Source organism: Sorghum bicolor, chromosome 2 (genome assembly GCF_000003195.3).
Source record: "Sorghum bicolor cultivar BTx623 chromosome 2, Sorghum_bicolor_NCBIv3, whole genome shotgun sequence".
Lineage (NCBI taxonomy): Eukaryota > Viridiplantae > Streptophyta > Magnoliopsida > Poales > Poaceae > Sorghum > Sorghum bicolor.
This window is the reverse complement of record NC_012871.2, coordinates 6,437,002-6,464,410: the sequence shown is the minus strand read 5'-3', so window position 1 is coordinate 6,464,410 and position 27,409 is coordinate 6,437,002. Positions and strand designations below refer to the sequence as shown.

At 44.9% G+C, this 27,409-nt stretch overlaps 3 protein-coding genes across 3 annotated transcripts; 1 reads left to right on the top strand and 2 right to left on the bottom strand.

Moving 5' to 3' along the window:
- On the top strand, positions 1,474-6,562 carry LOC8063657 (subtilisin-like protease SBT4.3). The gene is made up of 8 exons (XM_021453337.1): positions 1,474-1,587; positions 1,706-1,821; positions 3,959-4,288; positions 4,371-4,928; positions 5,142-5,357; positions 5,435-5,576; positions 5,687-5,900; positions 5,989-6,562. The coding sequence occupies exons 1-8, from the start codon at positions 1,474-1,476 to the stop codon at positions 6,552-6,554; spliced, it is 2,256 nt and encodes a 751-aa protein (XP_021309012.1). The 3' UTR covers positions 6,555-6,562.
- On the bottom strand, positions 6,739-8,842 carry LOC8063656 (pentatricopeptide repeat-containing protein At1g59720, chloroplastic/mitochondrial). The gene has a single exon (XM_002459445.2). The coding sequence runs from the start codon at positions 8,772-8,774 to the stop codon at positions 7,101-7,103; it is 1,674 nt and encodes a 557-aa protein (XP_002459490.2). The 5' UTR covers positions 8,775-8,842; the 3' UTR covers positions 6,739-7,100.
- LOC8075065 (plasma membrane ATPase 1) lies at positions 10,565-16,522 on the bottom strand. Its single transcript, XM_002459444.2, has 21 exons — positions 16,305-16,522; positions 15,535-15,654; positions 15,351-15,449; positions 15,110-15,247; positions 14,898-15,032; positions 14,627-14,806; positions 14,325-14,531; positions 14,114-14,233; positions 13,915-14,034; positions 13,697-13,819; positions 13,513-13,617; positions 13,293-13,437; positions 12,968-13,132; positions 12,574-12,812; positions 12,458-12,490; positions 12,285-12,366; positions 11,975-12,135; positions 11,701-11,886; positions 11,432-11,614; positions 11,114-11,292; positions 10,565-10,996 (listed from the first exon to the last, which is right to left on the bottom strand). The coding sequence occupies exons 1-21, from the start codon at positions 16,356-16,358 to the stop codon at positions 10,900-10,902; spliced, it is 2,871 nt and encodes a 956-aa protein (XP_002459489.1). The 5' UTR covers positions 16,359-16,522; the 3' UTR covers positions 10,565-10,899.

Below are 27,409 nucleotides of genomic sequence, written 5' to 3'. Positions count from 1 at the left end.
TTTTTTATATCAAATTTGATCATTCGTTTTATTCGAAAATTTGTACAAAATATTACTTTTTTATCTTGTATTGGTTTATTAATAAAAATTCTTTAAGAATAATTTAAATTTGACTATATTTACACAAATCTTTTAAATAAGATGAGTGGTCAAACTTAGGTTAAAAAAGTCAAACGGTTTACAAATTTGGGATGGAGGGAGTAGATGAGATAAAACTTCGTAGATCCATGCAGACCATGCATGCATGAATTGCCGATGAATCGATGATCTCTATCTTTGCCTCCGTCCCTGATGGATTCAGAACGCGCTCAGGCTCGCGGCGAAGACGACAGTGAGGACGAGGAGAAGCAGCTAGCGCGGCTGTGTTCTGGGACGAGCCATGCATATATATGGTATCCGACACGGTGTTGGAAGCCTTGGTGCAGCGCGCTGCTCCAGGAACGAAACGAACACTCGTGTGGGCAATACATATGTGTGTGCAACTCACGATATATAGGATGTGAGCAGGCGTGCATCAGCTTGCAGCGTGCATTATTGCCATTGCTTGCTCCGTAGCCTTGTGCACGAAACAACGCAGGGGGGCTTGGCGCTCATCCAAGTGTCCAACTGCTGGGCGCCCTGTATGGCACAACTTACAAACTTAAATCAAATTTAAGATTTTTTTTTTCGAGATTTACATTCTTTTTGGATGGAGAAACTACAGCTTTTGCTGCATGACAGCATATACATGCATGGGCATGCATTTGTACGGGTGTGATGACCCAATACAGAATGAGAGATAGCACGAGGTTGACAGGCAGGAGAAGAGAAAAATATAGAAAAGTGAAGAAGGACATGCATGAAGAAATTAGAAAGAAGAACATATAGAAGATTGGATGAGACTAATTAAAAAATATTACTGCATAGCTTGGCTACACACACACATTGCTTAGAACAGGTATAAGTACAACAAAATCGACTAATAATAGCCGAACACATCAGGTAAACCTGGAAGAGAAAAGAGGTGAGACTATATCATATAATATCGTCATAACAAACCTAATGCAAGGTATCTCTACATTTGTTTGCCCAGCTCGACAGTCTGTCAATCCTGGAAAGCTATTGGCACTGCTTACACATGTAGTTCTCCTATCTTCTTAATCAGTGCACAAGTTGGCCTATGTTCTGAATCATTAAAAGAATGTTTTGTTTGACCATTCCATTTCAGCAAAACGTCGAAATTATAAACCAAGCGAGGAATGATCCACTCTAGTGTCCCCGAACTCACCGTCAGACTCAGACAATGAAACAAAACACTGCGGTGAAAACGAGGTAGATATGCAGAGATCCTAAACCATTACGTGGACGGGGAGTGTATGAGTCGATTTATCCAAGGAACCTCACGACCGGTTCTACGCATGTGGCATACAAAAAAAGCCCCACACGCGTGCACATCCAATCCAGCATCCACGCGTATACTGCCGAATTTGGAATATGAGCACCGTGTTCAAGGCACTCTCCCTATGCGTTCTTGCTGTCTGCTGCTTCTTCCTCGGCAGCTCGCATGCTTCAGAGGTCAGCAGCCATGGCGATGAAGGGCCGCAGCAGGTCAGTACGACGATCCCTGAGATCTAGTCCGTGCGATCATCAACTCGATCGTGCGAATGCATCGAGCTCCTGATCGATGGAGCAAGAACTTATATATAATGTGTATGTACTTGTGCAGGTGTACATCGTGTACATGGGTCATCAGCATGAGCCGTCAGAGTTACTGGCTGGTGGCTTCTCTGCAGCAAAAGCTGCTCATCACGGCCTGCTCAACAAGGTCCTCGACGATGGCAGGTCAGGCCATTCATTCCCAGTGATAACTGATAAGCCACATATATTTGACTGTGCCATCTTATATTGAATATTTGGGGTCTTAAATGGTCTTAAATGGAAAAACAAAATCAAGTAGAAAGTTCTAGATCTCTTCAAGCAATACAAATTCGGCGTAGAGCGTACGTATCTCCACCAGTGATCGTTTGAAAATGAATATTTGGACATCTACATGGTCTCAAGTAAAGATGTTTTCAACAATGTCCAAGGACATTTCAAAAATTAGCAAAAAAGAATCTTAAAATGTGAGAAATTTAAATAAATATTTGGGTCTCTAAAAGATTTCATATAAAAATTGTATCAACTACAAAGTTGTAAGTTGCATTTGGAGCTACAACTTTGGTATCTAGCATGTCGGCATCCAAGGTCATTTGAAAAATTCAAAACACATTGGATTTCAAAATCAAGAACATAAAAAAACATTTGAGCCTCCAAATGATCTCAGATAAAAAAGGTTGCAACAACAAAGTTGTATATATATCAAGTTGAGAGCTATAATTTTGTTATAGACTATGTCCAAATCCAAGATCGTTTCAAAGAAGTTCAAAATTGAATTTTAAAATCTGATAACTTAAAAATGAACATTTGAGCCTTTAAATTATCAAAGATAAAAAAATGTCAAAAACAAGTTGTGTCTACCATTGACATCTACAACTTTATATACCATTTCAATATCATGGGCCATTCCAAAAATTCAAAATTTTGAATTTCAAAATCTAATAACATGGAATGAATATTTGAGCCTCTAAAATATTATAAATAAAAAGTTGGCAAATATAAAGTTTTAGATAACATTGAGCTCTAACATTCTGATATAAAGTTTGTATATATCAAACTTCACACAAAAAATATAACTTTAAATAACATAAAGGCAGATACCATCTGACCTAGACCCACCACCACGTCAACAAAACCATCTAAGGAACCAATGGATTATTTTAAGTTCGAGAGTGTTGTCGAAATAGCGACAGCTTTTTAGAGGTTCAATTGAACATTACTCTTTAGTTTCCTAACAGTTGCAAACGTAGAAACATTTAGGGGGCATTTGGATCCTCTCATTTTAGTGGAAATGAAAGCTATTTAATAGATTAGGTTATTTGGCTTGGAAATTAACATTCGACAACTTTCCAATGGTCAGATATAAGTCTATCTTAAAGTCATAGAATGAGAAATGAAAATTGATTCTATAAAGCACCATGATATATTTCTACTCTACAACTTAGAGCATATGCAACAGCCTTTTCGAAGAGCCAGCTGACATGTAAGAGAGACAAGCAAGAAAAAAAAACAAATACGACATCAAAGCCTACTAACACAAGCTGTGAGAGGGTGAGCGTCGGGTCTCTTGCAAGACTAGATTTTGTTATCTCTCTAGCGAGCGGCTTTTGGTGTCTCTCTTCTCCATGTCAGCACGAAGCCAGCTCTAAGCTACCTTGTTGGAAACGTCATTGTAGCAACAACCCTTCGACTTGTAATTCTACAACAGCACATAAATACCTCTCTCATATGGGAATTCCCTCATATTTTTTTAGATAATGGATAAACAAATATCCGGCCTCTACATCTAGAGATGTACACAGCCAATTATTACAGAGTTTGAGAGAATCACAGTAAAAGTCATAGTCTTATAAATTGACCAGGACGCTAAAGCAAACAGTATAAATGTTCCAACTCCTATTGGAAATCTCTAAAGCAATTATTTCTAATTTCTTGCTCATCATTGAGAGGGCGTCCTTGGCTGTCTCGTCACGCTGTAGCTGGGCCCAAGAGCGTAACCAATATGCTCCTCTGAAAATTACCTGCATAATCGAGTTAGTTTTCATTTTATTAAACAATAGTATATAGATATGTTCCGAACACAATAATATTAACTTAATTTATTTGTGCATATAAATTATAATTATTAGAATGGACTTCAATTCTAAGGATCCAAATGGGTAAAAAAAATCCTTTGGGTAGAAATAAATTTCAATTCTGAAATAAATTTCTTTATGTGTAAACATCAAACGGCTCTAGCTAGAGTCAGACAACAAGGCAGTACTGCAAAAACAAAAAAAAAAACAAAAAAAAACCCTGACGGCTTCTGCGTGGCATTCTGCAGCGACGCTATGGACAGGATCATCTACAGCTACACGAGGAGCATCAATGGATTCGCGGCCAGGCTGACCGAGGAGGAGAAGCGGAAGCTGTCAAGCAAGGAGGGCGTGGTGTCCGTCTTCCCAAGCCGGACGTACCACCTCCAGACCACCAGATCATGGGACTTCCTCGGCTTCCCCGAGACGGCCCCCCGGAGCCTGCCCACGGAGGCGGAGGTCATCGTCGGCATGATCGACACCGGCGTGTGGCCGGACTCCCCGTCCTTCTCCGACGAGGGCTTCGGCCCGCCGCCGAGCCGGTGGAAGGGCGTCTGCCACAACTTCACCTGCAACAAGTACGTTCGCCACCGCGTCGTGCTCTTATCGTGTGCCACTGCTGGTTGCTTGACACAAAATGATACTCTTGACACTTGACAGCAAGATCATCGGCGCCCGCGCGTACAGGCGAGGCTACACGACCCTGTCGGCGGTGGACACCGCCGGCCACGGCACCCACACGGCGTCGACGGTGGGCGGGCGTGTGGTGGAGGGCGTCGACCTCGGCGGCCTGGCCGCCGGCTCGGCGCGCGGCGCGGTGCCGGGCGCCAGGCTCGCCGTCTACAAGGTGTGCTGGGACGACTTCTGCCGCAGCGAGGACATGCTGGCCGCGTTCGACGACGCCGTCGCCGACGGCGTCGACCTCATCTCCTTCTCCATCGGGGGAAAGCTCCCGGCGCCCTACTTCGAGGACGCGCCGGCCATCGGGGCGTTCCACGCCATGAGGCGCAGGGTGCTCACCTCCGCCGCGGCCGGCAACTCCGCGCTCGACGGCGGCCGCGTCGACAATGTCGCGCCATGGATGCTGTCCGTCGCCGCGAGCAGCACCGATCGTCGACTCGTCGGCAAGCTTGTCCTCGGCAACGGCAAGACCATTGTGGTGAGCCTCTGTACACCATGCACCGATTTGATCCTTTTGGGAAATCGTTGCGTAACATGAAATTCTTTGCGATGGTGATCATGTTCTTGTGTGGCACAGGGAGCCTCCGTTAACATCTTCCCTGATCTAAAGAAAGCCCCGCTCGTCCTGCCGATGAACATCAACGGGTACATAATTAATTAATCCAAAAACAGCTTGTATGAAGCAGTGTTTCTGTTAATGGACAATGGTTCAGTAACTCCAATTTACCATGAACTCTGTCTGCATTGCAGCTCCTGCAAACCGGAATTACTGGCCGGACAATCATACAGGGGAAAGATCCTTCTCTGCGCGAGTGGAAGTGACGGCACGGGCCCTCTCGCTGCTGGCGCCGCCGGCGCAGTCATCGTCAGCGGCGCTCACGACGTCGCCTTCCTGCTGCCCCTCCCTGCCCTGACGATTAGTACGGACCAATTCACCAAAATCATGGCATACTTCAACAAGACACGGTGCGACGACTTAGCTCGATCGATTCCCTCAGGCAACAAGAACGAAGATTCTGTGGCATTTGTTGCTATGTGTGCTGAACAATGCTTGCTTTGCTATGTTTCTGCAGCAACCCTGTGGGCACGATACGCAGCACCGAGACGGCCTTCGACTCCAAGGCGCCCATCGTCGCCTCCTTCTCATCTAGAGGGCCAAACTTGATCAGTCCAGGGATTCTCAAGGTTGTTAACATCGACTAGTAAATCACAATCAACAAAGACCAATACTGATGATGGTGTTGTGTAGGTCATCCATACGTGACGTTTTGTTTACCCCTGAAATTAACCTGCAGCCCGACCTGTCTGCGCCGGGGATCGACATCCTGGCAGCATGGACGCCGCTGTCGCCGGTGTCGGGCAACCTCAAGGACAACAGGTTCGCGCCGTACAGCATCATCTCAGGCACGTCCATGGCGTGCCCCCACGCCACCGGCGTCGCGGCGTACATCAAGTCCTTCCACCCCGACTGGTCGCCGGCGATGATCATGTCAGCTCTCATCACAACAGGTATATATCTTGCATCGAATTCAACAATGCACGTACTAGTGATCCTTCCAAGAGAAGTAAATAATCCATTGGACATGCCTGCGTGAAGCTACGCCGATGGACCCGTCGCGCAACCCGGGCGGCGGCGAGCTCGTCTACGGCGCCGGGCAGCTGAACCCGTCGCGGGCGCACGACCCGGGCCTCGTCTACGACGCGCGCGAGGACGACTACGTCCGCATGCTGTGCGCGGAGGGGTACAACTCCACGCAGCTCCGCGCCGTCACCGGCTCCGACGCCACGGCCTGCCATGCCGCGGCGACCAGCGGCAGCGGCAGCGCCGCCGACCTCAACTACCCGACGATGGCGCACCTCGCCAAGCCGGGTAAGAACTTCACCGTCCACTTCCCGCGCACCGTCACCAACGTCGGGGCGCCGGGCTCCGTGTACACCGCCAAGATCGCTGGCTTGGGGCCATACATCAGAGTCGCCGTCAAGCCGAGGAGGCTGGCGTTCAGCAGGCTGCTTCAGAAGGTGTCTTTCACCGTGACGGTCTCCGGAGCCCTGCCGGATGCCAACGAGTTCGTGTCGGCTGCTGTCGTGTGGTCTGATGGTGTGCGTCAGGTTAGGAGTCCGATTATTGTGCACACAGTGGATGTTGAGTACACACCTAAGTGAGGATGAGGACACTGCTCTGCTCAGGACACTAATGTTGCAACAGCTAGCAAAATAGTGCTGGGGAGTGGAGCGTGGGGACAACACGGCATATCTGTCGTCGGACGAATTCGTCAATCCCAGATATGCCAACAATACAGGTGACTAGCAATTCTTGGATTGGCAAGATTTCAAATTGCAATGCGTGTGAAGAACTGATCCACTGGAATACATTGAGTTCGAGTTACTACGTTAGATCAAAGAAAAACGCTCAAATGAGCTTCTATAATCAGTAACATGGTGAACAAAACCATTTAATTCACAACTTACTAAACAACAACCGGTCATTTTTCTCCCGGCTTAAAGATGAAGGTCACTGTAGCCGTCAGCACTTAAAATGGCACTCACCTCCAGACAGCATCACAGGTCATCATGGTTCAAGGATCACCAGTAGTCTTTGCAAGAACATGATCCATCCTTGAATTGATGGAATTGAATCCGATCCCTCACAAGAATGATCTCTTCAGAATATTTGTCCAGATAGCATCACGGGTCATCATAGCTCAAGGATCACCAGTAATCTTTGCAAGAACATGATCCACCCTTGAAGTGATGAAACCGAATTCGATCCCTCACAATGATTTCTACATCGTATAGCTTTGATATGAGCTTGCTGATGGTGTGGCAGTCTTTGCACACTCTAAGGTTCTTCAGAATCCGGATGGGTGCCCCGGGTGTCACGTTCAGCAGACCAAAGGATATGGCTAGCCGTTCGCTGTGCAAACGCAGGGTGGCGCCCTTGGTGCGATCGATGTCGGCGACCATAGGCGCCTCCGATAAGTCCGGCTTGTATCCAGCAGACGTGAGCCTCTGCTGAATCTCATCCAGCTTCTCGTATATCTCTTCCGACTGAGGATGCGAAGTGTCACCCGCGACAAACTGGTGCACCGATCCATCCATTTCAATGGAGCTGAACCCGGGCTCCTTCTTGAAACCCTCTTCGCTCATCAACCGCCGGATCATGCCCACATCATTCCACCGCTGCGCGGATGCATAGACCCTCGAGAGCAGGACGTAGACGCCGCTCACAGCATCATCAGGGACATCAAGCGCGAGCTTGGCCATTGCCTCACTGAGCTCCAGCCCAGCATTCCTCTTGCAGCATGCATCGAGCAGGCTCCTCCAGATGATGGAATCTGGCCGGCAGTTCATCCCAGCCACGACATCAAGGGCCTCCTCAATGAACCCCGCCCGCGCAAGGATGTCGACCAAGCACCCGTAGTGCTCGATCCTCGGCCTGATCCCGTACTCGCTGACCATGGCAGCAAAGTACCTCCTGCCTTCCTCCACCAGCCCACCGTAGTTGCAGGCACTGAGCACCGCGACGAAGGTGATCGCATTTGGCCTCACGTTCTCCACCCTCGTCATCCTGTCGAACAGGTCGAGCGAGTCCCGGACGCGACCGTGGTTGGCGAGCGCGAGGACCATAGCGTTCCAGGACGCGAGGTCCCGCTCGGGCATCCGGTCGAACACCTGGCGCGCGAGCTCCACCGCGCCGCACTTGCCGTAGAGGTCGACGAGCGAGTTGTTGATGAGCACGTCGCGCGACACCGCCGCCGACGCGTCGGCGCCGAGCTCCCGGAGCAGCAGCGCGTGCGCGTAGAGCCCAAGCGAGAGCGCGCCGGCGGCGGCGCAGGCACCGAGCACGCTCTGCAGCGTGTATGCGTCGGGCGCGAGGTCGGGCCTGTCGCGCTGCATCTCCCGGAACAGGTCGAGCGCCGCGAGGTGGTCCCCGTTGCCCGCGAGCGCGTCGACGGCGGTGTTCCACGACACGAGCGACCTGTCGCGGTCCGGGACCCCGCGGAAGACGGCGAGCGCGGCGTCCGGGCGGCCGCAGGAGGCGTAGAGGTGGACGAGCGAGTTGGCGACGACGACGACGACGGTGTTGTTGTGCGCGGGCGCGAGGAGCGCGAGCTTGGCGGCCAGCGCGTGCAGCTGGCGGCCCTCCGGGAGCGCGGCGAGGAAGGCGGCCGCGGAGAGCGCGGGCGGGAGGGAGTACCGCGGCGGCGGCGGGGTGTCGGAGGCGTGGAGCGTGCGGAAGAGGAGCAGCGCGCGGTGGGACAGGTCCGCGCGCCGCGCGCGCGCGAGGGAGCGCAGGAGGTTGACGGCGGAGCGGGCGTCGGTAGAGGTGCCCTGCGGCGGGGCGGCGGGGATGGAGGAGGCTGGCGCGGCGAGGGGCGGCATGGTGCGACGACGAGGAGGCGAGGCGTGGGCGTGGCGCGGCGCATGGTGCGCGCCGGTGTCCCGGCCGGGGGGGGGGGGGGGGGGGGGGGCGGGGTTGGTGGAGAGGTTTTGGACGGGGAGTGGGAGTAGAGAGGATATGGTGGGCAGCGTGTGGTTGTGTTGTGTGGACGGCAGCGCGCGTTGGGAGATTTTGGCGTGTTTATTATTATTATTATTATTATTATTATTATTATTATTATTATTATTATTATTATTATTATTCTCCGGGCCTCGCAGGGGCATATGGGCCAGGTATGGTCCAGGCCTGTGAGCCTGGGCACTGGCAGGCTGGAAGAACAGCCGCGGCGACCCATCCAGGCCTAGCTGCTGACTTGGGCTTCCTTGCGACATTTGCTCCATGGGCTGGCCGTCGGTGAGTATTCCACACATTGGAGTTTGCTGGAAAAAAGTCTACTTTTCTTACCCAACTTTCACGAAAGTCTGTTTTCCTCCCTCAATTCCAAAATCTGGCAAATCACCTCCCTTAACTTTACAAACCGTGCATTTTACCTCCCTATAGCGGTTATGAAAGCGATTTTACTATAGTAAATATTGGTTTGCTATAGTAATGGTGTTTTTGTCTTTTTTTAATTATTTTGGCTGAATCTTTAAAAAATCATAGTAAATCATAGAAAAAATCATAAAATATAAAATCTATTTTTTTTTAGACTCCACATAAGTATATCTACATAGTAAACATATAATGATATGCTTTAGTCCGACAAAAAAATGAACATATAATATATGTATGTTTTAGTCTGACAAAATAATCATATGTATTTTCTATTTTATGATTTTTCTACATAGTAAACATATATAAACATATAAACAGCAAAATAAATTATATGTATTTTCTATTTTATGATTTTTCCATATAAGTATATCTACATAGTAAACATATAATATAATATATCATATTATATGTTCATTGTGTAGATCTACTTGTGTGGAGTCCAATAAAATTGGATTTTTTATTTTATGATATTTATATGATTTACTATGGTTTTCCAAATATTCAGTCGGAATAATAAAAAAAACAAAAAGACAAAACCACCGTTCCTATAGCAAAACCACTGTTTACTATAGCAAAACTGCCTTCGAAACGGCTCCAGGAAGGTAGAATGTACGGTTTGAAAAGTTGAGGTAATTTGTCTGGTTTTGAAATTAAAGGAGTAAAAGTAGACTTTTATGAAAGTTGAGGGAGAAAAAGTAGATTTTTTCCAGAGTTTGCTTATGCCTGGCCCGGCCCATGGGGTTTCCACGGGATCGGTCACTGAATCTCTGACACTAGCCGGCCACGTTGTGCAGGAACCGTCGTCCCGCCATCCAACCTGTGACGCGGCAGGCGGCCGTACTGTGCCTGTCGATACCCAACAAGGCAAGTAGGCAACGATGCTGGACGGCCATTATGAGCAAGGACTTGCACATGGTTCACCAGGACCAGATAGCATCAGGCCATTTTTTAACAACTAGGCGAGCAGATCACACCCCGACACCCTCTCATGCCATGAATTCAATTCAACTGCGACCATAGCGGCCTCACAAACCACACCCAACACCATGACACCATCTCTGGGGCATGTGAGCAACTGATGCTGCCCATGCTGCAACGGTAACACCGCACATGCTAAGCTCATGGCACATGCCTATGCAGATATGCAGTTCTATTGCTACCACTTCATCAGATTTAGGAAATCAGGAACAACAAAACCAGCAGCAGCATCAAAACACGCAGAGCAGAACCAGAACCAGGGAGCAAAGGCTAATAATAGATATAATAACAAGCAAAAATGTATTGTATCATCAACATCGTCTACTAAGGGCTACAACAGAGCATATATCTCTCATCTCAATCTCAATGCCTGCCGGGGGTGGTTAATAATGCACAGCATATAGGGGTGAGTGAGGGCGGCTATGGTGTGTTGGCGACAGAGCACCACACCGGCATCGTAAATATATCATCATCATCCTCGCGAACCAGTCATATGTAGGGTTGGTTCCTTAATCCTTATTATTGCTCCCCTAACCACATATATATATAGTAAGAAGAAACCGCCTCTATAATCGTGCCTGTATGATCCGTCAGTCACACGGTGTAGGACTGCTGGATGGTCTCAATGTCCAAACCCTTCTGCTTCACCACCGACTCCATCTTCCCCTTCAGGGTGCTCACTTCTCGCAACCTGTAACAAAATCAGACGGGGGCAGGGCAAGTCAGGTTTGTCACATTCAGTGGAAACGCTCGAGAAATCTACACTTGGGCTAGATGGGATATCCAGAAGCTCTGAAATAGCATGTACCTCGCCATCTCGGCTCTCCTACGGGCCTCTTCCGCGAGCTGGTTCAGTTCGTTGAAGGTCGTCTTGTTCTCGAAGATGGATGCCTCAGGTGGCTGGAGGCCATGGAGAGTCCTCTGAGCGTGCGCCCACTTGCGCTCCCTTTCTTCCGTACCGAAATTCTTCTTGCTTGTGAATGCAATCTAAATGTGTATGCCAGCAAAACAGATGATTAACACACATTTGGCAGGCAACAACAAGCACAGATGAGTGCGCATTTTTGACAGTCAGAAAACTGAACATTGGAAGTCAACAATCATTCTCTTATGTGTGTGTTCTTACCCTCTGCTCAAGGACGAGATTCCATGCTCTCCCACTCAGCGCATAACGGATGAGAAACTTGATGATATCCAGCGGGAAGTAGAAGACGAGGTTGTAGAGCCAGATGACACCGGCCCAGCCCCATCCAATGCCCTTGATCGAAGCAAATGCCCAGTTGGCATATACAGCGATCAGAGTAGCAATCTGCAAAACATGACACAATGTGAGCAAGACGAGACACAGAAAGACAACATGGCAGTAAGGCATGAAACTGGATTCAGATGACTCACCAGCTGCGCCACCAAGAAAGCAAAGACAAGCAAGAACCCAGGGCGCTCCACAAATGACCAGCTGCGAGACCGTGTCACAAAGATAAGGGCCTGGCTGATTGTGCTAACTTGAAGGTACACAGCGGACGCAAGCTTCTGAAAATCATCCTGGGCAGTCTTCTCAAGGCTTTCAACATGGAACAGTCGCTGCAAATTGACAACCATGATAAGGATGAACAAACTGCAACGGTCCCTCAAAAACTTCAATAATGCTTAACAAATTACTGGTCCATACCGGGAAGAAGTCAGTCTTGTACGCTGCCCAGAAGAAAATGACAGTCATCATGGCCAAATAACCACCAAGGACAACTCCAGTTGCAAAAATCTCAGCTAACTTCCAACTATCAGGTTGTGGAGATGGTTTTACTCTGTCCTTTGAGATAGTCATAATGGTACCTATCCATGTCAAGAGGTTGAAGTTGTTAGGTAACCTAATATGATACTGACACTGACTAAAGGAGTGTAGATATAAACAGAACAAATTAAAGATTAACTTCATATTTAACTCATCATGAATTATATTAACCAACTAAAAGGATGCTTACCATCATTGAGGATGGCAATGATCAGGACCATAAATGGTGGGAAGTCAAACTTCCATATCAGAGCAAGAAGCATAAAACCAAGCTGTTACAACAAAAGTATCTAGGGGTCAGAAACTATTTGTCCAATTAGTCAACCAAGCATTATTTTCTAAAAATTAAGTACAGGTACATACCACAATACGGATGGTAATTGATACAGCATAGATCTGCAAGCAAGAATAAACTTTGAAAAAAACTGCACACAATGGAACACTAAGAGACTCAAAAAGGAACTGCAGAATTGACGTACTGTGTAATTCTTCATCCTTTGGAAAATTGCCCGACTCGTCAGCACAGCACTAATAATCACACTAAGGCCTGGTTCAGTTAGGACAATGTCAGAAGCACTACGAGCTGCGTCGGTGGAGTCTGCTACTGCAATACCGATATCAGCCTTCTTCAAAGCTGGGGCATCATTTACACCATCCCCAGTCATACCACATATATGTTTTCTTGCTTGCAAGCGTTTCACGATCTCATACTTGTGTTCTATCAAGCAATAATAAAAAAATGAATTAGACATTGTGTTCTATCAAGCAATAATAAAAAAATTAATTAGACATAAGTACTGCATATAGATGCTGAAGAACTGTTGAGCCTATCAAACAAGAGTAATAAAAAACAGGTAATCTGCATATTTGTACCTGGAAAGACTCCAGCAAAGCCATCAGCCTTCTCGATCAATTCATCAATTGGTAAAGAAGCAATTGACTCATCCTTATTCTGTCCGAGTAAAGCAGATGAAGGGTACATATTAGTACCCATTCCCAAACGACGTGCTGTTTCCTTCCCAATAGCAAGCTGATCACCTGAGGGGAGAAAAACCGAGTCAGTATTACAGTAAAGTGGTTCAGTAGCACTAGCCAAATCTGGAAACATATTGCTATCAACAAGCTAACAAGGAATCAGAGGATGAAACTTCAGATTAGAGGAATAAACTCAAGGTGGACAGGAACGAATATGACAAACCTGTAATCATCTTGACATTAACACCAAGATGGAGTGCCCTTCTGATAGTTTCTGCACTATCATGGCGAGGGGGGTCGAAAAGTGGCAAGAGCCCAATGAATTGCCATGGTCCTCCAGGACTCTCTTTCCTACCATCTGGCACTTCCTGTACATGAATTTTGTCAGTCAAGTACCTAGACCTTGTAGAGAGTAGCAATAGTGCATGTCAGGGATCACAAACCTGGTAAGCTACACCAAGTGCTCGCAAACCACGTTCAGCAAATTTGTCAATCACAGCTCTGACCCTTCTTTCAATATCCGACTTGTTGTGTGCAAGATGAAGGATCTGTTTAACTTCCACTATTAATAATTGAAATCATTGTCACAATTGTAGAGTTCCCAATATGTGCTTAGGAAAACAGTACCTGCTCTGGTGCTCCCTTGCTAACACGATGCATTCTTCCCTCACCATCAAGGTAGGTTAAAGCAGTTCTTTTGTCAGTTGGATTAAATGGCAGAAAATGAATCTCTCGAACACCAGCACGAGCCTTTTGTCAAACAAGCAGAAAAAAGAGAAATAGTTAGAGTAAAAGTAAAATTAGCTGCAGCCTGCACATCACAAACTCCTGAGGAATCTGGGTACCTCCTTCGGATCAGCCAGCATACCAACTATTGTGGCATCTATGGCATCCTGGTTTTCTGTACGAGAAGCTCTGGCAGCCATCAGAATTACTGTATCTTGGTCAATGCCTTTTTGGAAAACCTGACCAGTTAACGATCAGGTTAGGCTGCAATGATCCATAAACAGAAAGGAAATTGAACTTCTAGTAACAACAGCCTACCTCTACAAGACTCTTGTCCACAGTCAACTTGTTCAAGGTTAATGTCCCAGTCTTGTCACTGCAAAGAACATCCATGCCAGCCATTTCTTCAATTGCTGTCATTCTCTTAGTAATTGCTCCCTAAACCACCAAGCACAACTTCAGTATTCAATTCCTACATTAGATATATGAGAAACAAAGATCAAAATTTTCCCAATTGACAAGTTCATACCTGTTGAGCCAAGCGATGAGCCCCAATTGCCATAGTCACAGAAAGGACAGTGGGCATGGCAATTGGAATTCCTCCAATCAGAAGCACCAACAGGTTGTCAATTCCTGGTCTGTAACCCCTGTGTTGGATAGGGTACATGACGATAAGCTCCACGACCATTCCCACAGCAATTGAACAGATGCAAAAGTTCCCAATGGCAGTGAGAACCTGTATATAGTGAAACAACAGACGTCCTTGGTCACGTCATAAATTTGCAAATGAAGAAAGTAAGCAAGTTCAGAAAAGCAGGATTAGAAGCTTGCCTTCTGGAAATGACCAACTTGGTTTGTTGAATCGACAAGATGTGCTGCCTTGCCAAAGAATGTGTGCACACCAGTGGCAATGACAACGGCCTCAATCTCACCCTGTTTGCAAGTGGAACCAGAGTACACTCCATCACCAGGGCCTTTGGTCACCGGAAGGGACTCGCCGGTGAGTGCAGACTGCGAGCAACTCAAAAGTCAGGAGAAGCACAGTTTAACATCAACCCAAAAAAATCCACATACAGAGGGGAGCAGCTTCAGTTTGCATTACCTGATCAATTTTCAGTGGATCCCCTTCAAGCAGACGAGCGTCAGCCGGAATGATATCCCCAAGCTTCACACTGATGATGTCCCCTGGCACAAGGATTGCCGATTCCTCCTCGGTCCACCGGCCATTTCTGAGAACCTTTATCACGGCGAAACAGAAATCAGCACACCCTCCAGAAAAACAACACAACGCTGCAAACAAGATCCTGTCAGTACCTTGGCCTTGGGGGCGAGGCGCGCCATGAGAGCGGCGGCAGCATTGCCCGCATTGTTCTCCTCAATGAAGCTGATTGTGGAGTTGATGATGAGCAGAGTAATGATCCCCACGAAGTCCTGCCAGTCGGGCGGCTTGTTCTGAAAAAAGAAGAAAAAAACAGAGAAAACACATCAAAACCTCTGAAGCCAGTCTCCAGAACGCCTCTGCCATGCCCACACGATGTGAAATTTCAGTACTTACTCCCCCGTTCGCGAGCGCGATGGCCATGATGGCGGCCGCCTCCATGACCCAGGACAGCGGGTTCCACATGAATCCCAAGAACTTGAAGATCTTGCTCTCCTGCAGGCACATCCATCATGTAAGCGGACCACCAGGAACAGAAACGCATGAAAGGCCAAGGGAGAGGCGGGCGGATTCCTTTTACCTGCTTCTCCTCCAGCTTGTTGGGCCCGAAGATGGCGAGGCGCTGCTCGGCCTGCTCCGTGGAGAGACCCTGCGGGCTGCATCGCAGGTTCTCGAACACCTCCTCGATCGGTATGTTCTCCTGCGCGGGCGCAAGAACAGCATCGCGGCGGCAGAGGGATCATCAGTCAACAGACAAGAACCGCCCAAGAAGATAAAGAATTGGTGCGTTGAAAACCACACAAAAAGAAATAAAAGCAGAAAGAACGGGGCAGGAAAGGGAGAAAAAAAAAACAACAAAAGTAACCAGCGGAGTGGAGCAACTGGGAAGAACTAAGAAGAACCGAGAGAACCTGGGCCGCGTCGAGCGTAACCGCAGCGCGAGATCACGCAATCAGAGCGCCGAATCGAGCAGTGCCCAGTGGGTGGAGGGGGGCAAAGCGCGGCCGCCGACAAGATCAGGGAGTCCCGCCGACGAGATCGAGGCGGGGAGGGGGGGCACGAACGGGAAGGAAGAAGAGGGAGTGGTACTAGTTCACCGCCAGCGACAGCCGGCAGGGCACCAAAACGGCAAAACCCCACACATCCGCCTCACACCAAGAAAACTCCGCGGAACGAGGGATGCACGCACGCCACGAACTGGGGAAGCAGCAGCAGCAGCAGCGCGCCGGCGCCGCGCCGCGCCGGGCACCCACGGACGGCACGATAGCCCAAGAAGCAACCGCGAGAGCAGGAAAAGGCAAGCAAAACGTGGAGGGAGAGAGAGAGGAGGATGAGAGAGTTGGCGCGTACGAGATCGACGGCCTCCTTGAGCACGGCGTCCAGGTTGGACGCCTTGTCCTCCATCGTTCCGGCCTCTCCTCTGGCCTCTCCTCGGCGTCCCGGCGCTCGGCTTCGGGCAGGCGCGGGCCGGCAGCAGGCGGGGAGGGCAGGCTGGCGACTGTCGCACACGGCACACCACGAGCGCAGGCTGCCGCGGCCGCACACACCCCCTATATAGGAGGCGGGGCTCCTGCAGGGGAGGGGAGGGGACGGGGCGGCGAGCGAATCAGCGTGGGGGGGAGGGATCTTTCGCAGGCGCAGGCGGTGGGGACTGCAGGGGAGACCGGGGCTGGAAGACAGGAGGAGTAGGGGGGAGTGGGTCCGGATCCCGTGCGGCCTCCTGCCGTGTTGCGTCCGCTGTGGCCGTCCGGTGCCCCGGGCAAATAGGGGGCTGGCTGGCTCGATCCGCACCGCACCTGATTGATTGATACTCCTACAGAGGTAGTACAAGAGAGCTGTATGCAGCTGACCCCCCAAACTTGATCCACTCTAGCTAACGGTAACACCGAACAGGTCAATATAATGTCATTTTTGGCACAGCTATACGGCGGCTTCACACAGATATGTACTACAGTATGTACGATTACAATGCAAAGTTTTATATTTATACATGGCTATGTATTATTGGTACGTACGGTATCCATTTGGCGACGCAACGTGAACATATAGCCACCTGAAAGGTACTCTAGCTGTTTTCTAACACTCTATGTTCCAAATTATTGAAAATCATTCATTTTATTTTTGTAAGGCCTCGTTTAGTTGGGGGAAATTTTGGTTGGCTACTGTAGCATTTTCGCTTGTATGTGGTAATTATTATTATTCAATTATAAAATAACTAGTCTCAAAAGATTTGTCTCGCAAATTACAGAAAAACTATGTAATTAGTTATTTTTTAACTATATTTAATGTTCCAAGCATGTGTCGTAAGACTCGATGTGACGTAGATCTTAAAAAAGTTTTGGCTTTTGGGAGGAACTAAACAAGGCCTAAGCCCACATTTCTACTATGTACCTTAGACACAATGTATATCTAGATCTAGGTACATGATAAAAGCTATGTACCTCAAAAAAAATCAAAATAACTTACAATTTGGAATAAAAGCAATTTAGAATGGAAAGAGTACATGTACTATAACTCAAGTCCGTACACTAATAAGATAATATAACCGTACTCCGCTGTTAATTTATACATAATATAAAAGCATAGTATATGTACATTATTATTTTTTCTGGAAGAGAAGTGTGTTGCTGGATGCAAAACAGCTAACCACACAATCAGCACCAGCTTTGTTGATTATAATTAGCGTAGGTAAAGTACTGTGCGCATGTGTGGTGGTGTACACCTGTACAAAGGCCTTGTTTAGTTCCAAAATATTTTGCAAAATCGACACTGTAGCTCTTTCGTTTGTATTTGACAAATATTGTCTAATCATGTACTAACTAGGCTCAAAAGATTCGTCTCGTCAATTCCGACCAAACTGTGCAATTAGTTTTTATTTTTGTCTATATTTAATACTTAATGCATGTGTCTAAAGATTCGATGTGACGGAGAATCTGAAAAATTTTGCAAATTTTTTTGGAACTAAGGCCGTGTTTAGTTCCGAAAAATGGACACTGTAGCATTTTCGTTTGTATTTGATAAATATTGTCCAATCATGGACTAACTAGGCTCAAAAGATTTGTCTTGTCAATTTCGACCAAACTGTGCAATTAGTTTTTATTTTCGTCTATATTTAATACTCCATGCATGCGTCTAAAGATTCGATGTGACGGAGAATGTGAAAAATTTTGCAAAATTTTCTGGGAAGTAAACAAGGGCTAAACAAGGCCAAAGATGCACCCATCCATCGTGCTGCATGCCACGCATTCCCATGTAGAAAATGGCACATGATGATCCATGCTTGTGATGCTGATGCTCGGATCGCCATGCATTCGTACTAGCATCCAAGAGGGCAGAGAGAATATTTTATCACAAAAAAGGGCCTCTCGTGTGTGTAAAGGGTAGACTATTGATGATTGATCCTACGACAACCTCCTCAAATATGGAGTTCATTAATTTGAAGGTGGAGTTGATACCAAACATGATACTATATTGATATGTAACGCTGGCCAAAAAAAATTAGCATAACGACACTACATTGAATAGTCTCCATGTTACTTCAGAAACAACGGTAAGTAGACCGCAAGCCAATTGCTTCTAGCTAAGTTATATTTTTTTGTTAGAACCTTTTTATGAAACGACATAAAGATTTAAATTTTCAGGGGAGGTTTCCTTTGAGACCTTGATGCCACTAATAGCTAGGGATTGATGCATTTTTATCGAGCCGTGAAAGAACCGCCCTCGTTCAAAGACCAAGTAATAACCAGAGTAATGCCTTTCTCTTCTCAACGAAACATTCTAATTCTAGAGGTGATGTGGTAAAGACGTTTGTAGTCACTCATAGCTTGTTTGTTACTATACCAACTACCTACAGTACGTTGAAAAAGGCCATAAAACCCTGTTTTTTAGATGTTTGAGTCTCTCTAACCCATTTGCTCTTTCCAAAAATATCAGTTGGTTACTACTACTAGTACTGTATTCCCTAACCAGTAACCGGAACTTCACTAATGCTGTCGCATCAAGGAGTTTAGGGCCTGTTTGGTACAGCTCACAACAGCTTCATGAGCTGTTGTGAGCTGTTTTTTTTTTGCCAAACACTTATTTCCAAAACAGCTTCATGAGTGAAGCTGTTTTTCCCCTCCTCTCACAAAAACATAAGTTGGATGAAGCTGAAAAAAAAGTAGTTTATTGCAGCTTCTCCCTCATTTCTCTCTCAACTATGCATGAAGCAGTTGGTGAAGCTATTTTGCCAAACACTTTTTCCAAAACAGCTTAGCTTCATCTAGAAAGTCACTCATGAAGCTATTTTCTAAAAAAACAGCTTTACTAGTGAAGTTGAGCTATGCCAAACAGACCCTTAGTATTGACAAGAACAGATTACTAGTAATACTATAAACAGCTGTGTAATTAACAACTACTACTACCAAAAAAAAAAAGTAGCTGTGGAGATGCTCCTCCCTGAACGGATCGGATGGAGAGGCTGCGTGGCGACATTTGGACCAATTGCATGCGTACGTTGAACCAGCACGCGACGGAGGAGCGCCGGCCGGGCCGGGCGGGCATCAGGGTCGGCGGCCTCGCGCGCCGGCCGCCGGCGAGACGACCCCGGCCGGCGCCGCTCCGCTAGTGGATTCCAACGCCGTGCGGTGGCGGCACGTCCACTTGTACGGGCCGCGCGGGACAACCCAGGTACGGACGGACAACCATGACTGTTTGTTTGGATTTATTAATTATTAAGGAGTAATTATTAATTGAAATTGAATGAACAAGGGGAGGTGGGGCCGACTGCTCGGCGCGCTGTCGATCGATGTCGTGACGCGTGAAATGGGCAGGGCGGGGGACTGCTGTACGGAAGTGGGCGTACGGGGGGCCGTGATATACGGCATGGTGCCTGGCCCGATGAGATTCTTCTGCCTGCCTGCCTGGTTTGGATGGTTTTGGCAGTTCATTAAGGCCCTGTTTAGTTTTCCACCTAAAAAATTTTCATCCATCCATCGAATCTTTGGACACATGCATGGAACATAAATATAGATAAAAAAATAAACTAATTATACAGTTTGGTTGAAAATCACGAGACGAATCTTTTAAGCCTAGTTAGTCTATGATTAGCCTTAAGTGTTACAGTAACCTACATGGGCTAATGATAGATTAATTATGCTTAATAGATTTATCTTGCAGTTTCCAGACGAGCTATGTAATTTGTTTTTTTATTAGATTATAAAAACTCCTCCCGACATCCTTCCGACACATCCAATGTGACATCCAAAAAATTTTCATCAACAATCTAAACAGGCCCTAAGGCTTTGTTTAGTTTAAAAAATTTTAAAATTTTCTGTCACATTAAATCTTTAGACGTATGAAATATTAAATATAAACTAAAATAAAAAATAGTTACACGATTTGCTTATAATTTGTGAGACGAATCTATTAAATTTAATTAATCCACGATTGAACAACAGTTATCAAATACAAACGAAGTACAACAGTAGTCAAAGGCAAAAAATTTTAGAAACTAAAGAAGGCATAAGGTAGTACATGATTAAGGTCTTATTTGGTTTCCCTTACTAAATTTTAGAAAGCTAAAATTATTTTAGCTACTTTTAGATTATTGGTGAGACTAAACTATTTTAGCTCTTTTTTTTTTAAGTCGATGTGTTTAAAAGTTTAACTACTAAAATAACTAAAATTTAGGTGACTAAAATTTAGTAAGGGAAGCTTAGGCCAGTGAATGAGTTGCACACATGACACATCGAACCTGCCCTGCTGGGCTGGCACTGGCAGACTCGGGCCACTCTGGTGTTCGCCCCCGGTGCCGGTGGAGGGACACGGCCACATGGTCTCACGGACACTCGAGTTCATCGGCACAGCACAGCGCGGCAAGCTGGCTGCAGCGATGTCCTACTCTTCTCTTTCCCCCGGACGGCGGGGGGGGGGCCGGCGGGCGCAGAGGATCCGGCGACGGCGACGTGGGGAGGGGGGAAGGTGAGGCGGGTACAGGCGGCGGTACGGTTCCGTAGGCCGTAGCTACGGCCCGCACCACACCCCCAGTGCGCGTCCGCATCGCCCCGCACCGCCCGCGGGCCCACCGAGATCTTCTGCGGCGCCGCGTGTGGCTCGCAGGCGCCAGTCCCCACCGCCCAACAACGCCGGGAGCTGGCTGGACTGATCGGATTCTCACGCCTGCGGCATGCCACGTCCTACTACCGTGAGGCACCACTTCTACCTCCACACTATTTTGCTTTGTGAGTCTTTTTTTTTCTCTCTCTCCTCTCTACCTTTGATAGATGTATAGATAGAAAAATCTTTTAAATGTAAATGGGTAAGTAGTTAGACTTCATCAAGATGATATATACGCATGCATGTTACCGCATTCCTATGTATCCTAACTAAGTCTCGCTTGGTACTATCTTAGAAAGAACATGCATTGCAAATTAAGCAAGGCTCGTTTGGATTATTTAGCTAGCTAGGGCTGTAAATTTAAAAGCTATAGGTCGTCACAGGTTTGACAAATACCTACATGTGGATCGCAGGATTCTGTGGTGGTTGAACGACGAGGCTAGCGACTTGTTTAGTTCCCAGAAAATTTTACAAAACTTTTCACAATTTCTCGTCACATCAAAATCTTTAATACATGTATGTAACATTAAATATAGATAAAAAAAAAGTAATTAATTATACAATTTGTCAGTGAATTGCGAGACAAATTTTTTAAGCTTATTTAATCTATGATTAGATAATATTTGTCACATACAAATGAAAGTGCTACAGTACCTATTTTCTAAAATATTTTGAAAAACAAGGCCCTAGGGATGGCTCCACGACGAGAAGGCGAGGCAAGCATCGATCATCCTGCATTCCTGCGGCAATCGGGCTGGCCGGCCGGGGTGGTTGCATTGCATTGCATGTTTCCTGCAACGGTGTGTGGAGTACTCCATGTAGTAGTATACTATGCATCGTGTCAAAACCATGCCAGACGATACGATTTGCTACTGCGGTAGTCGGTACTAGCAGATAGTATCCTTAGGCCTTGTTTAGTTAGCAAATTTTTTTGTTTTTAGGTACCGTAGCATTTTGTTTTTATTTAACAAACATTGTCCAATCACGGAGTAACTAGGCTCAAAAGATTTATCTCACAAATTACAGATAGACTGTGCAGTTAGTTTTTATTTTCGTCTATTTTTAATGCTCCATACATGCGACCAAAGATTCGATGTGACGGAGAATCTTGAAAATTTTTACGAACTAAACAAGGCCTTAACCGAGACGTCGTACGATTCTGTCGCGACCTAAGCACGCATGACGCTCATGTTTGTCAACATTAAAATCTGTCAGCAGATCGAGCCCCACGAAACTACCTACTCTCTACTCATAGCTCGAGTGAGCGTGCGTGAGTGTGTGATTGGCCGGGTTGTGGAAGGAAAAAAAAACCTAGCTACTTTATCTGTCTCTTTTTAATTGTCGTTGTTGGATTACGTGCCACAAGTTTGACTCGATTTATAGAAAATACATGCAACATTTGTATCTCCAAATAAATTTGTTCAAAAACTAGATTCAAAGATCGCTCTAATGATACTAATTATATATTATAAATATTAATATTTTTTTAATATATAATTGTCGGCAGTTGTTTTTCGTGAATCGCAAGCGACAATTAAAAAGGAACGGAGGGAGTAAATTAGAGGCAGTAGACTTTAATATTTAGACATATGTATAAAGTATTAAAAATAAATTATTTATATGAAATTAAAACACAGCTAAAAAATAATTTGCAAGATGATTTTTAAAACTTATATTTGAACACTAATTGATAAGTAAAAAACAAAAATACTACAGTGCACATCAAGCTTTAACACTCGTAACCAAATACCCTCGGGGCCTCCGATCGTTCTTCAGGCTCGTATAAACATCGTTTTCAAAGACGCCAGGACGGACCGGCGTTTCTGAAGAGGCGTGGGTGGAATTGAAATCCCCATCTTGTTGGAGCCATTGCCACTCGTCTGTTTTGGTTCATTGGGCCTTGTTTAGTTCCAAAAAAATTTTATAAAATCGACACTGTAGCACTTTCGTTTGTATTTGACAAAAATTGTCCAATCATGGACTAACTAGGCTCAAAAGATTCGTCTCGTCAATTTCGACCAAACTGTGCAATTAGTTTTTATTTTCATCTATATTTAATACTCCATGCATACGTCTAAAGATTCGATGTGACGGGGAATCTGAAAAATTTTGCAAATTTTTTTGGAACTAAACAAGGCTTACCTAGATCCTTTTAATAAATGCATGGATCTTGGTAGGTGCTGAATAAAGTCCATCTCACGCGACAAGATGTTTTCCTCCGAAGCATTGATTAATTAATCAATTAGAAAACGCACGAGAATTCTTTCATTTTAAAGCTCACTTTGCACACGCACATATTGTCGAAATCAATCAAGTAAGTGCTGTGAGCTGTTTTTATTTATTTTTTTTGCCAAATACTCTTTTTTCAAAACAACTTTGCAGGTGAAGTTATTCTTCTTCTCCTCTCAAAAATAAATATCCTAGCTCTCTCCTCTATTTTTTTTCTTTCATCTATGTATGAAGCTGCTGGTGAAGCTGTTTTGTCAAATAACTTTAAAAAATAACTCTACTTTGAAAGTTGCTTATGAAGCTCTTTTCTAAAAAAACAAAAATAACTTCATTATTGAAACTAGGCTGTGCTAAGGTAGTAGTACTGGCTTTATTAGTATGGTATATCCACCTTGCGATACACTTGTATCTTCAAATAATGAAAGTCAGTTAACACTTTGCGCTGAGATTATTAATTACGCTATTGTTCAGGAAATGAAATATTCTCTGAAGATCACCCACAAATCAAGCAAATGGAATAGGCGCAGATCATTGTTGATCAAGACGTACTTGATTAAACTGCGTCATCATCACATATCTGGATCCGCAAGCATGCTAAGCAACTATCTCGGTCGGTAGAGTTGTCATCAGTGCGTACGCTGGTAAGTTTGGATTGTTGCAACAGCAGGCTTTGTTTACGCCAGTGCTGATGACTGCTGATCGCCGAGTAGTGCACATGCCAAATTAAGTTGAGACTTGCACACAGCTAGAGTTACGTACGTACAAATTAACGCCACATGCATGCTTTGCTGCTAGCTGCACTGCACATTACTGTATTTATGAAGACTAGTATACTACTTCTTCATGTGTGTGCCAAAACCTCCCGTCCTGTGGCTACCTTTTGATTGTTGCAACAAATTAAAGAGTGAAATAAAAAAGGCCTTTTGATTCTAGGCTAGCTAGCTAAAAGGTCTGATTGCATTGCACATGCCAAGGTTCAGAGCTGCACACACACACACAAGAGCTACTACACAACACAACAAATGCATTCTTGCTAACGCAGAGCCTGCAGCAGCAGCAGCCAAGTAAGACCAGACAAGCTAGCTAGCATTGGCATGATAGGGAGATTTGGTGGTTGTTGCTTGCACTGTTTCTTTTAAGAATTAAGCTTGTTTAGTTCTCACTTAAAACTCTGGCCTTGTTTAGTTCTTAGATTTTTCGTCACATCGAATCTTGCGGCACATGCATAGAGCATTAAATATAGATAAAAAATAACTAACTGTACAGTTTATCTATAATTTACGAGACGAATATTTTAAGCCTAGTTAATTGATGATTTGACAATATTTATTAAATACAAACAAAAAATATTATGGCGTCCATTTTGTAAAAAAAAACTAAAAAAACTAAACAAGGCCTCTATGACAGGCCCGTCACATGGCAGGTGTAAATGTTGTAAGCAAGGTTTGTCGGAGATGGATGTGGGCAGGACGGGCGGAGCCGCCCGTAGTCCATAATCATGAACAGGCACATCAATTCAGGCTGTTTAGTTCCAAGTTTTTTTTAGAAAATAGATAGTATAATATTTTTATTTGTATATGACAAATATTATCAAATTATAGATTAATTAGGTTTAAAAATTCGTCTCGTAGATTACAGACAAACTATGTAATTAGTTTTTTTTCAAATATTTACCACTCCACCTATCACTCACTTGTGTTTGTAATAGAGTTTAGTTCCTCACATACTATCATAAACCAAGTATAAATTGATTATTTGAGGCCCTAAACGGATTCAAATGGAAAAAGTCGTCAACTACAAAGTTTTACAACTTTTTACGACCTACAACTTTTATATTGGTAGTTCCTTCATCCGAGGTCATTTACAAAATTTGAATTTCAAATTTGAGAAATTCAAACGTAGTTTTCGATGACAAGATGATTTCAAATGAAAAATTATCAACTACAAAGTTTCATAACTTTTCAAGATCTACAACTTTTATTTTGACGGTTTTTTCAAACGAGATCATTTAAAAAGCTTAAAAAAATCAAGTTCAAATTATTTCTACAGGCGGATTTCTTAACAAACCGCTTGTAGAAATCATATTTCTACAGGCGGTTTCTTAAGAAATCCGCCTGTAGAAATACATGATTTCTACAGGCGGTTTTGTTAGAAAAACCGCCTGTACAAATTGATTTTCATAGGCGGTTTTGTAGTCGGGTAAGCCTCATTTTTTCCACAGGCGTTTTTTAATTAAAACGGCCTGTAAAAATTATGTTCCACCGTTGGCTTTGAGCACTTTTGTACCAGTGTGGGGAAGAACCGCTGCGCGCAGCCTCCTCTACCACTCCACCTATCACTCAGTTGTGTCTATATTAGAGTTTAGTTCTCCACATATTATCCTAAACCGAGCAATATTGATTATTTAAGGCCCTAAATGGATTCCAATAGAAAAGTTGTCAACTACAAAGTTTCATAACTTTTCAAGATCTACAACTTTTATATTGGTAGTTTCTCCATCCGAGGTCATTTACAAAATTTGAATTTCAAATTTGAGAAATCCAAACGTAGTTTTCGACGACAAGATGATTTCAAATGAAAAAATTATCAAATACAAAGTTTCATAACTTTTCGAGATCTACAACTTTCGTTTTGATGGTTTTTTCAAACGAGGTCATTTGAAAAACTCAAAAAAATTTAATTTCAAATTATTTCGCATGTAGAAATATGATTTTTACAGGCGGTTTCTTAGAAGAACCGCCTGTAGAAATACATGTTTTCTAGAGCCGGTTTTATTAGGAAAATCGTCTGTAAAAATTGATTTTTACTTGTAGTTTTTTAGTTGGGCCCGCCAATTTCTTTGTATAGACGTTCTTTATTTGAAATCGCCTGTAAAAATTAAATTCCACCGTCAGCATAGAGCTTCTCTGTACTAGTGAACTAAACAAGGCCTCGTTGCAGTGGAGGTGATGCTTCTATGGTGAGAGTAGCTAGTCCACATGCATGCATGGTTCGCTACTGAGACAAGCATACGCATGCATGGCTCGTATGAGGCCTAGCTTAAGTCGCATAGATTACTAGTGTTACTAGTACCTCCGATCCTTAGCCGGTGGAAGTTGGATTATGAGGCTACGATGATGTTTCTAGTCAAGGTCGTCCGAGATTACCACCGCCGACACCCTGAGACACATGACAGAAACCTTAGCTAGGCTCAAATTTAAGAGAGTACTAGTACATTTGTTTTTGAAGGAAATTTCCTCCGAATCCTCAGTTTCAAAGCTCTAGAACTCGCGTACGTACTAGTAAGTTTAGTAATAAGTCAACTAGCTATATTACTTAATTGGATTCAATCGTGTGCACATAGAGTTCAACGAGTAGTAGTAAAAGCTTGGAGTGTAGTACAGTATATATATTGTGAGAGAAAAATACTGTTGAATGGTTGATAAATTTGATAGATAAGCTCAAGCATCTCTGTTTTAGTTTCATTCGCCAAGTTTATAATAAGGTAGCTCATGATTATACTCGCATGGTGTGTCCAGTGATAATTAACCTGCAGGTGGTGAAGTGGCTTATAATTAATTAACCTCATCTTACGTGCATATGTCGGTTCTTCTCGCGGCTGCAGAGCCCGCGACTGTGAACCACAAGCGCGTGAGGGGAAAAATAAAAGGCTGCCTGAAGATGATAAACTTCAGCTAGCGTCGGTAAATCCTAACGTGTGGTGGCTGTAAATTTGAACTTTTATCGACGTTGAAACCATGCATCCGGAGCACCCCTCACGCTCCCATCACAGTAGTATCACACTTTCGAACGCGCATCGCCGTTGTCAACCACAACCAGTGAGCTCTCGATCAGGGCCAGATATTTCTTCCTCGATGATCGAAAGTAAAAACTTCTGGACCTTGTAAAAAGGATTACTATATTCTATCTTATAATTTAAGTATTATATTATAAATAAAAAAGTGAGTTTGAAAAAGGACGGCCCACACCACCCACTAGTCAGCGTGCACAAACGTCCACGCCGCTGTACCGTACACGCGTGGATTTATTTAATGTAGGCCTTGTTTAATTCACCCTGAAAACCAAAAAGTTTTCAAGATTCCCCGTCACATCGAATCTTATGGCACATGCATGAAATACTAAATATAGAC